Below are 12,568 nucleotides of genomic sequence, written 5' to 3'. Positions count from 1 at the left end.
ATGCAACTGTGAGCATGTCCTAAGGGTGCCCATCAATGATTTGAGTAAAGGGCACATCTAGGATGAGCTAAGGTGCTTGAGTAATTGGGGTGCTGAGATTGTGTTATAGTTGAAGCAGTAGAAGTATTGTCTACAGAAACAGTATTGAAGACTGTATTGGACAAAAACACATGACTTTCAAGATGTATTACAATTTTGACTAAGAATTCAACTTTACATCACTCAATGTGAATCCTTGTTAGTATATGCTTATCCTACAATAGCAATGTGGTATACTAAGATGAGACCAAAGGCTAAGAAACTGAACAAATTTGTCTTCACTTTTGACTGTGACATTGGAACTTGAGCTACAGTGTTGTTTTAGCTTATATTTACAAGCCCTTAATGTGTTCTTGCATCTGTATTTTGAATTTTAAGTGAGTTCTCTGATATTTTTATCCTTACTGCTCACATTAGGGCTAGCATACTCTGAGATGAGCTAGAATGTCAACCACTCAGCAGAATCCATGTTTTCTGTGAAGACAACTTCAAATTCCACTTTTATTAATTTAGAGAGGTGCATCATTGGAGTACTAGTATGAAGCTGTTGTCTTGTTCTTATTAGTGGTGATTCTGTACTAACTGAGGATTCTTTTTGTTATTTCTTTCAATTAGGTATCAGCTTTATAAAGGGTTGGTGGAAGCTTTCTTTGCACTCTAGAGCACTTCTGGGCTCTGTAGGTTGTGGTTCTGCAGATGGAACACATGTGGCATGCATCTGATGTGCTAGGAGAAGGTCTTGTGCTATCCATTCTAAGTATGGGTGGTTGTACATTTGACAGTGCAGACTGGATTTATATTGAAGCAAATTGTGCAATATGGAAGTGGGCCAGAAGTAAAATATAATTGGATGACTTCCTGTGGGATTTGGAAATCCAGATACATGATTCAAACCCCTATGTGCCAAGGGGCTGCTGTGAAACGTAAGCAACTTCCAATTCCACACATCAAATGCACCCTGTTCCAGATTCGTTCTAAATGATGTTTCAATGTCTGCGACGTCATCCCGCACAAACAAATGTCTGGTAAATCTGTGCACACTACATTCTGCACCATGTGTGCTCCCATTCATGCCAGGACTTCATTTACAATTTTTCAAGGTGATCACAGCGCATTTCCATGTGATGTGGCAAGGATAAGAAAGGATGCAGGCATTGTTATGATATTCTTTGTAAGTCCAAGTCTCCCGGATATCTCTTTTATGCTAATTGGTGATTATTTCAGGTGTATGCTACATTCTGCACCATGTGCAATGCGCTATGCATTTGGCGATATAAAGTGTATGTCTACATTCAATATGCATATTACCAATCTCTTTCTAACTTCCTACAAAGCGCTGAACTTTTTGTTATGCAGCCCGCTGGTCAAATGGGCAATCAGATGGTGAGGACGACAATACGATTGCAAACCAGGTTCTGTCTCCGCCCTTCACACAACCTGCGCCCGCCTGCAAAGTTGCTGGTAGCCACTGTCCCAATGCAGTGTCATCCCAAGCTAAAGGGAAGAGGAAGGCACTCACCACAATTGAGCCACCAATCACGAAAAGATCAAGTCATGGTGGTCATACTTCGGGTACACCAAACTACCATGATGATGATGTTGCTGCCCTGCTTGATGCATGCATGAACTGTCTTCCGCTTGGTGCAAAGGGTTGGCTTGCTGTTGCGGAAGAGTTTGCTGCATGGGCAGATAGCCATGACTGTCCCACTCATCCCGCAAAATCTCTTGAGCTTAAGTTTAAGCTGGTATGTGCTCTTATATACTGTGAACTCCAGTGCTGATATTTTACTTTAAGTTGGTTCACACTACAAAGCCAACTGGTGATGCTGAGTGCCCTCCTCACATTGAACGCGCTCACGAAATCGACCTCGCATGAACGAGAAGGCTGGCACCTGGGATCTTGATCAGGATGAATTTGCCGATGAAGTTATTAATATCGGGAGAGTGACGAAGATGAGCCTCAGTGAGCCGGGACACCAAAGGTCTCCATGAAGACTGAGATACAAGAGCCCGCCCTCAGTATTTCCCGTTGTTCTGTTGGCACACCTACTCCTTGAGCTCGCACCTCATGCACCTCAGGTGTTGATCTTCTAACTTCAATCACTGCTTCGCTTGATCCTCAACTTCAAGCTGCTTGAGATGACAAGCGCACTGCTTGGACTTTGCAGACCACTCAACTTGTATCTACATCCAACCAGCTGCGAGATGCACACATGACCATTAATTCACTTCGTGATCAGCTCTTGCAGTCTGGACGCAAGCATGCTAATGCTGAGTGTTGTGCGGAGCATCTAGAGATGGAATTGGAAATGGCTCGACTTGTGCAGACAGGTCCAGATTGCCAACAAACACCATTACCATGATACATATGCCGTGAAACGAAATATACTGATGGGGGAGCATCTACAATCTGGGTCTCACCTGATGATGAAGACGAGAATTTTAACTTCGGTCACAACAACTTCTGTGATGTAGTCTCTCGACAGGATTACATCGAAGATCCGAAGACTGGTCATCACACCATTCGCAGACCCTCCACACCACCTATCCATTCTTCAAGTGCACAATTCAATGTGTCATTCACTCTGACATCTTCCCATACCGGCACAAACAACTTATCAGTTGTGATCTCACCAACTCATGCTAGCGTTGCAACACAGCACATTCCGCCTACTTTGAGTTGTTCAATGACTCAGTCTGTCTTGCCTGCTCATGCAGAAGACTAGGCTCTTGACAGAACTCAAGTGCTTTCAACAGTGCTGCTGGAGCACTCTCAACAGTGCAACTGGAGCACTTTCTGTTAAGATGGGAATGAAGTGGGCCGCTTCTAGAGGCTAATAAGTGACCAGATATTATCAGGACTAGAGTCCAGAGTAGGTTGCCAATGTATTGGAGTATAGTAAGAGTATACAGTACCTAGAGTCCAGAGTAAGTTGCCAAAGAGGCAAGGAGCACTGGACTCTAGGATATGGGCGATGTTTGATAAACAAATGTAAACAGACACGCCACAATCCAAAGGTAAGGAATAACTTGACCTAGGGACAACCTAGGGAGGTCAGGAAGTCAGGATTGCAGACATACTGGAGAATGGGCATATATGTGATACATGGCCATGCATGAGCAGTAGCTTTCATGCAAATGTCAAATCAGATATTAGCAATAGTAAGGAACATGGAATGCATCTTAAGACCTTCTGTTTGTCAAGTGACTGGAGTTTTTAAACTGTTGTTAAAATCAGTATTTCAAATATGAAAAATACTGCAAGCCTAGATATCATGTGCACACAAACTCAATGCTGTTAACAAACACTTCATATGGATCAAATTCCATGTTATTGGCAAAAACTAGATTGCTGAATATGTGCTTTGATACTTTCAAGGCATCATGTCAAATCAAATGAACAGGATAAGTGGTAATATACTCAATTATCATGCAGCACTACAGCAGTCCCTTTGGCAGGGTGTCTACAGGGGTTATCTATTGTGGCACATTTTTGAATATAGGCTGTTGTCATGCTTCCGATTTCACCTAGTAGCAAGCTGTTTGAATTTAAAAGTCAATGTAAAGATCACTTACCTATAATAGCTTCAAAAAACAACTTATTTGCGCCTGATTCAGATTCTCAATGAGAAATTTGTGAGTTTCCATTCCTTCCTTCCCAAAAATGGATAGTACACATTATCTTTGTGAGCAGATTCATGGTCATGAGCCTTAATGTGCTTAAACATATTTAGCTGATTAAAATCATAGATAGACCCCAAACTTGTTGTGATAATGACCCATGTGTTTTTCACCTGAACTAGCAGGTTGACAAAGTGCATGTGGGATTGGCATAGCATTGCAGTATAGATCATCTGTCAGGTGAATACAAAGTTCATCTACCCTCTTCAATGGTATTAAACAGGTGGGACAGTAATACTGGCTAGTACCACTACATCAGCTGATCAGGCATTTGTAGCAGTTCAATATCATGAAAAAAAAAACTTACTTTCCAGCTCAAAAAATTGCCTTATCGGAAATAAAGTCCCCTTCTACATTAAAGGCTATTGAAATGTTCATTTGAATCAATTCATAGGATAGTTGAGGATCACTGGTAGTTCACATCTAAATTTGAGATTCTGCTAAGTCCATCAAACTCTCACATTTGCTGACACTTCTTTTGACAGTGCTGCAATGCTACAGCAGGAGTTATAAAACATAAAACATCTAAGTTGAGCCCTTCACCATTTATAATTATGTCAAACACTTGTATTGCTACCATGCACTCCTTCTAGGCCAACCAGCTCTGCAACACACCCTAAGGTAAAGCTGGAGATATAGCCTGCAAGGATTTAATTCTCAGGCTCAAAGTTGACAAGAGATAAAAATCAAGTCTAAAGAAATGGGAATAAGCAAGTACTAAGTTAATATTTAAATTGATGACGTACAAAGAGTTACTTGAGTTTATATACTATAGATATCATAATGGAAACATCAGTCAGCACAGTCTGAAAGAGCCCCCATCTAAGTTCCAGTTGCAAACTCGCATCATATGTAACATCATGTAAATAGTCAGAGAAATGTGAGGAATGATACTGTAAGTATAATGGTACATATATAGAGATAAAACACACAGGAAAGTGTACTGTAGAGGTGAATCATCATATAACTAACAGTATGTCATATTTTCACAATTCCTAACACTACAAAGCTGAAAACTCTAGATGACACAGAAGAATGTAATCACTGCTACAGAGTGAATGACATCAGGAACTAATCTAGCCAGCATAGATAATCTGTCATATACCATATTCCCGGGTGCAGATCCGATCCAGATCCGATGGACATATCCGTCGTCCAGTCCACAGATCTGATCTGATTCTTATTTCATGTCCTGTTCATATAACTCTAACTATCGTTCATCTCCTTTCGGCATTCCTGTACACTGGTATACCGGTTATCCTTTACTTCCGTTATGCTTACTGATCCGCTGCACTTACTGATCCACTTTAACTTATACTTCATTCCCGGTTATGATTCGTTATCCATCCGACTTACTGATACGCTGTGCACATACTTTGCTTATACTTCGTACATAGCCTTGCGCCTTTGCTTATTGATCATTCCATTAGTTATCTGTAGTATATAAACCCTTGTACATGCGCTGTAGTAGATCAGTTCGAATATCATCTTAGATTGCACTCATTCCGTCTGGACTCTAAGTCCCTCAGTTATCCGTACGGACTCAAGTACGATACTCTTGTCTATTCTGAGACTTAGGATTGATTCCTATAGTCTATACATCTGTCTCTGTCTTCGGACAGTCCTCACCCTTTAGTTTCTAGTTCGGATCTGATCCGGATTAGCCGTTACTCTATACTTTCGATATCTTGAAGCCTTAACGGATCCGTTACGATACTTATCCATCTCACTAGACGCGATACTCTAGTACTCTGAAATAAGGGGCAAGACTCGGGAAAGGGGCACAGCCCACGAGCTGAGGCCAAAGCCCTTCGGATCCGATACTACTTGAGTACGGTCTTAACATCATCTAAGTAAACATTGTAGGACACTGTAGGCTAAAACAAGAAATTGACAAAGAAGACTTTTGATATAAACCCCGATTAAATGAACAACAATCCCCACAAAGTCTATAAGGAAAACACACTATTTGAAAATATGGTCACTAATCACTAGAAGAAAACACATCCTAATTATGGCAAAAGTTTATTGTAAAAGACTGGAGCTATTTGATCACACTTGAAAAGTAGCACAAAGTGCCTTGTTTAAGGAATTCTGTAACATAAGTATCTACAAATGATTATTGAGTTTCATATATGTTAGTCTTTCAATTTGACAAGTCCATTTTCATTTCTGACTTCATTTAATTATAAGCTGTTGTACTTACTCATAAGCTTTCTATATGCTTTATACATGGCCTTGGACAATGCTAACTGATATTCTATTATGATACCTACACAATGTCTCACCCAATTTATGAAGGACCAGTTCTGTTCCTCACTATGAGCTTAAGGCTACCAAATGCCCTACCAATGCCTCCATGCTCTATTTGGAAAGCACTCACAATGACCGCTACTATTTCTGACCTCAATCCACTAGCCATTTAATCTGGAAGATCAGTATCTCCTCCTTCAGGTGCTATGGTCAGGGATTCTAGTAGCACTTCAAGGTGCCTAATCATGCATCTATAAACACCACTGCTCCCTTTAACAATTCAACCAATCTGTTAGGATGGATTCTAGGAGAAGTTTTTATCTTTACAGATAATTCTGTGGAATGCTCTGAAGCTACTCTTAGTCTTAGGCCTGGTGGTGCATTTTTTACTGCCATTTCTCCTTCTGACTTATTTGATGAATATTTTGATTATTCAGACTCATCTTTACAGAGACTTCCAAACACACAGTTCATAAGGTCAGAAATGAAAAGCTAAGTTTCTCAACATTTGTCTACCTACCATCTTCCATTATAATCACTCTAATTATCCATCTCACATTTTGCATAGAAAAACCCGTCTATGGAGCTATTATTTCAACTTAAGACATATTTGTTATCTTCACACTGAACTCATTAAGGATGTATATGTAGTACTACCTTTTTGTGCTTGGCTGTGAGCCACCTACATCTCTATGATTATAATAATGCCTCACATGGTATTGACCTTACTTTACAGCTGACAGTTCTTGACAAGGACATTGTCAACATCTTACTTTAAGACTTACTGTTTGACAATCTCTATGGCACTCATATCAAGTCTGATAAATCTGTCAGAAAGATGTTAGCAATTTATAAGCAAAAGCATTGAGAAGACTTTGCTATTTACTAACCAGGCCCTGCAAAGATACAAAGTATTTTGAGCTCAAATCTGGTTTTCAATGTATCTATTTTTTAACATTTTTTACTTTTTGCAAGTGCATTCTTTTTCAGATCTGACCTTGATACATTGCCTCACTCATCAAGCACCCTTAGTCCCTGTACCAAAGCTAGTATTGAGCATTCAGTCAGACCAGGTTGTATGGGAGGAGCTTCTGATCCTTTGTCCAAGCATGATTTTCTTTAAACTGTATAACCATATTTTGTAAGATCAGGCAACACTAAATCTAATGAACTGTTGTCTATAAGTCATCTGAAAGAGATTGGAACTGCCCTTTCAACACAGCAAATGTACATTTAACTTGTATACAGACCTCTATAGATAAATAAATTAAAAATCAGAAAATAAAGGGACAAACTGTAAAAAGGTGATAATTAAATGTCCTCTGATTTGCTATTAGCTGTCCATTGTGGGGCTTCTTGAAAGGGGAGATGTACCATGTATCCAGTGAATAAGCACTATCTGCACAGACTCATTGGCTAGGTGGAATACAAGTATTATATTCTTAATAGATATAAGTGGATCTGAATGCACATACATCATAGACACTTCCAGGGTGACCAAGAGAATAATCAACTATAAGAAGATTGTGGGGCATAATGAGTGCCTTGAATTTATTTTAATTCTTAACCATAAAAAATTCAAATAATAACATACTTGACAGCCTGGGGAATATTTTGATTTCCTGTTATAAAAAGCCTGAAGGTAAAATCCAGGTGTCTTGTGCAGGTCAATTAATATCCCATTGACAGCTAGAACACCATTCTGCCAAGTTGTTGCTGCAGTATATTGCCTAGCAAGCTCAAAGTCCTGTGAATCAGGCAGCAGGAAGCCCATGAATGCATCATGCTGGTCAAGTAGTGTAACTATTACATAATTAGGGCAGTTGGCCACAGACTCAACACTAACACCAGCCCATTCAGATACATCCTGGAGTGACAGAATTACTATAATGGCCAGCATATTTGAGAAAAATAGTAAGTTGGATAGAGATGGGAAGCTGGAGATTGTTGGAATTGTTGTAAAAAAATAGGGTGGCCAGAAATTAAATCAAGGATATCATCAAAAATTTCTGAATCAACACATAGTTTATGACAAAATAAAAGAGAGTGATGTTCCCAAAAATGGATAAGAAGGTGCAGCTATGGGGCTCATGACATAGGTTCATTGGCCTCTTTACCTCATCCAAAATACTTACAATGGAATCTTGAAGATAGTCATAGAAAGCAGTAATGATGTCATGATCAGAAGAGTCAGGGCAGCCAGATCAAACTGGAGAAAGAGGTGAAGGAGGAGATATCAAGATGTTCAAGATCTGAGTCATGGGTAAGATTAGATACTTAGTGCAAGCTTACCTAAAGGTTGAGACTATAGTTTGATTTTTAAGTGAAGTATGCATCTCCATTGAGGCTTGGCTTGGTGTACAGGACAATAATGGTTCCATCATACATTACCCAGCCTTCCCTTCAAGTTCTCTGAAATTCAAGTTCATAATCTTCCTACAACTTCTGCCAACTAGCAATTCATCGAGCATGAACTACTCAAGACCAGAAACTGAAGACAGACACTATATAGCTACATTATAGTGTTCCTCCCGCTTATTAGTCTGATCAATTTCACACCATTTGAAGCTGGTCTTGAATTTGAGCAGCGCTGAACAATTCACCATTGATACAGCCATAATAGTGTGTCCAATGCACATCTTCCAACTAGATGTACATAAGGAAATGTACTAAGAGTACTTGTTAAGACCGTACTCAAGGGGTATCGGATCCGAAGGGCTTTGGCTTCAGCTCATGCGCTGTGCCCCTTTCCTGAGTATTGCCCCTCATTTCAGAGTACTAAAGTATTGTGTCTAGTGAGACAGATAAGTATCATAACGGATCCATTAAGGCATCCAGATATCGGATGTATAGAGCAACAGCTAATCTGGATTGGATCCGAACTAGAAACTAACGGATAAAGACTGTCCAAAGACAGAGGCGAATATGTAGACTATCGGAAATTAGTGACAGACCATTGTAATTGCTAATTATTACTAGGAACCTTGACAGTTCCTGTAATTGCTGTGAGCTTGCCCTATTAAACACCTGCTGGTCTCAGTAGACTTGGGTGAAGTCACCATCTAAGTTCTAGATATGAACTAGCTTCATTTATAACAGATGTACTGTTGATATGATGTGACAAAACTAGCCACTGTTTTCAAATATCAGGCAAGGTCTTGCTTGCTGGTAGCCCACTTATGATGGACACCATCCAGATAATCAATAGTCTACAGCTAGCAGTAATAAAGATGAAAATGAAAGGTTGATAGAGAGAGACAGAGAGAAAGCAGAGAATGAGGTGGTGGTCAGCAATGCAGATGACTCATGCAACAACCCTCTCACATTACTTTAAGATATCTCACTTAGATCTTATAAGTTGCAACAATTCTACTTTAGTAGTATCAAACTTTCACCAGATTTCTTACCATCACATTCCAGCTAGTGTAATTTCTAAGTAAGTCCTGCTCTGCTCCACACTGCTCACTAGCTTAAGTCTGCCTTTGCAAAGTCAAATAATAAATATTCTTGACAGTAAGGATAAGTCGCTAGCTTTTGTTGTAGGCACTTTGTCATTCACAATTAGAACAGCACTTCAAGACCTACTTATATTAGCTCTTGAGGATGGGGCATTTCTTGTGCATATTGATAGCAGCCAAGAAGAGGCATCTTTTGATAGTATTCACTTATCCTGGTATAATAGGTGTACAACAAAGGTATGATCTCTTATTTTTAATGATATAGATGCTAATACTCTTATATTATGATCAGGGAGATGAGGCTCCTATGGATGTACCACCAGCACTTCTGTAACACTATGACCAGATAAGTTTCAATCATTCTTAGACTATACCATATATTTCCAAGGAGCTACACAGCTTCAAGTATTTGCATGACATGTTGGATATAGCTTTTGCTGATCTTATTGAATGAATCAGAATGTAGGTATGTATAATGACATGGTTGGTATAAGTGATTTGAGAAGACATTTGAATGATTTATGCCAGACAACATTTTTAAATTCACAGAGGACTGAGTTCCAAAATATTGCTTATTCTCTTGGACCTGTGGGAGTCAGCTTTAATCATTGAATTCTATTGCAAATTGAATAGTAATGTACAATTGGAAGCCAACCAACAAGTTAGCCACCATCAAACTCTTCATTATTACATATTCCAACTGGAAGGTTTGCATATCGTGCAAGGACAGGATATGCTTTTTGATGATGAATGTTGAGAGTTTTTACCTTGTTAGCATATATGATAAATGTGAAGGGTTTTTTCTTTATCCTTCGGCAAAGATGACTACAAAATACACTATTTACATTATCAGAACATTAAAAACAGTAACACATACATACATGGACTCCCCCAGAAGACATTAGTCATCTATGGTTCATCAAAAAAAAACACAAAATGTGGACTGAGGTGATGATCTTTCAACAAATCACAAGCCTACTCCCAAAGCAACCTATACCAAATATGAAATTGATGCTCCTAGTCTCTATGCAAGACTAAAATCACATTTCTTGTAAAATCAACTGTAAGGAAGGCATAGCAGATTATTAAAATTTCAGACTTACTTTTGCATGGTGAAAGGATGCTACATCCCACATCTTACAAATGTCATCATAGTGGGTGACTGAGAATTGTTTAAATACAGTGTGACAGATCAGACTAATAAGCTTATTAGTCTATTTATAAAGTTTGCTTTCAGAATCAATTCTGCAAAGTCAAAGTCAATACACAAGAAAAAGGGTTCCCAAGAAGTGTCATTTTCAGGTACCTGCAAGTAAGTAACAGCATGGTGATAGAAATGAGTGAAGTGGTTGATTTTTATAGTGAAGCTCCTGTGAAGGTGATACCCAGTCCTGATGACATCTTGCTAGCATGTAGGTGGCAGGACATACTGGTATCAATTTGTTAAAACAAATACATATTAAGCAGAATCAAAGTTCAAGTTAAGCTAGGAATATGCATGGTCATTGAGATCATATGAGAACTGGACAATGTTGAGCATCTAGCTATTCAGATTGCAGCAAGTATAATACTAGAGGATAGTCAGTATAAGTAATACTATGAATGAATGAATATCTCACCTCAGTGATGCAGTAAGTTACTGAGGTCTACTGAGTGCTAAGTAATAGGGAAAATTATAAGTGAACCAAACATATGTAAACTACAGTACTGTCAGATGTTTGTTCAGTAGGTAATGATAATCCTATGGATTTCAAGGAAGTGCTGAATGTTTAAAATGGAAATAACTGAACTTGAGTATAACCTGGGACTTAGAGGTGTATATTAGCACATATAGGTAAGCCATTTAAAAACTAAAAATGCTTATGCACTTACAACTTTTAGACTGTAAGGATGAAGATGATTGAAGAGTTTAGGAGGCTGAGAGAATATTCAGTGGCTCCATACACTAGTTAGATGATGATACATAGCCCACTAGCAGACTGTCAAACACCTCCTTTGCTACATCAAGGGCTTGTCTATAAGCCTGACCCACACTCCACTGAGTTATTCTCTACTTTCTCTAAAGCCAATCATGGTGGTTGTAAGGATACTGGATGCTCTACTTGGGATTATATCATCAAGAAAGGTACTAGTGTGGTCTTCTAGAGCTTCAAGCTTCAGGGAGTCATTGATCTGTTCACTACTGAGGCAAAGTACATTGCTGTAGTCAAGGTAGGTAAGGAGATCAAGTGGATATGCAAACTGCTGCTGTCTTTGTTTTGGCTTTTGCTGCATCATGCAGGATACTTTATTTTTTTTCTCTGGACATAATAAATGTTTGACAAGTGTTGTTTGGGGAGATTATACTGCAAACACTATTTATTTATTCTTACAAAACATAGAAAATGTTTCACAAATTTCCTCTTACCAAATATAGAAAGGAAACTTTGAGAACAAAAATTTGATAAAATGAATGATATTTTTTGTTACATTTTTTATTAATGTTGTTGAATCAAATATGTGGTGAACTGAATGAAGTAATTGAGACTCTTGATACACAGAACATTTGAAAAACACAAAAAAGAAAATTAACATTGTTGTAAGCTGTTATTTGAAAGATGATAGATGTAAAATTTAGCATCCAAAGGACTTCTGGAGGCTGGCTACTCTAGTAGAGTGCTACAGGACTTCCGGATGAGCACGGGAAACTTCCGAAGGAGTACAGGAAACTCTGGAGGAGTTTCATCCACTGCATTAGATCCGAAGGTAAGACTTCCCAAGGTAAGCTCCCTAGATGGAAACACATAGAGGATAGGCTGCAAGGGACAGAGTCCAAAGCAGGATAGGATAGGAGGAGTGGTCCAAAGGTCACAATGTCCAAAGGTCAGGAGGACCAGAGGACCAGAGGACCAGAGGACCAGAGGACCAGAGGATCAGAGGACCAAAGGAGCAGACAGGATTAGGACAGGAGAAGAAAGGCTACAGAAGTCTCGGAAAGGCAGGAAGTGCTAGAAAGGCAAGAAACCGGTGTAGAGACTCGCGTTTCTGCAGGCACATATGGGCACATTTCGCACCTTTTCACAACTCATGACAATTGGCCTTCAATGCACGACTTGCACTATCAGCTATATTCGACCTCTATCATGTCCCTAGTCGTT

General features: G+C 39.1%; 1 protein-coding gene across 1 annotated transcript; it reads left to right on the top strand.

Moving 5' to 3' along the window:
• Positions 1–1,057: 1,057 nt before the first annotated feature.
• DFJ58DRAFT_846840 (uncharacterized protein) lies at positions 1,058–1,915 on the top strand (the record flags this gene model as incomplete). Its single annotated transcript, XM_041393367.1, has 4 exons — positions 1,058–1,095; positions 1,264–1,319; positions 1,396–1,784; positions 1,835–1,915. The coding sequence occupies 4 exons, from the start codon at positions 1,058–1,060 to the stop codon at positions 1,913–1,915; spliced, it is 564 nt and encodes a 187-aa protein (XP_041237176.1).
• Between the last annotated feature and the right edge of the window lie 10,653 nt (positions 1,916–12,568).

The sequence above is a fragment of the Suillus subalutaceus genome (assembly GCF_016647625.1).
Source record: "Suillus subalutaceus strain FC151 chromosome Unknown DFJ58scaffold_189, whole genome shotgun sequence".
NCBI classification, from domain to species: Eukaryota; Fungi; Basidiomycota; class Agaricomycetes; order Boletales; family Suillaceae; genus Suillus; species Suillus subalutaceus.
Note: the sequence above shows the minus strand (reverse complement) of the source record. Positions and strands in the feature narration are given on the sequence as shown.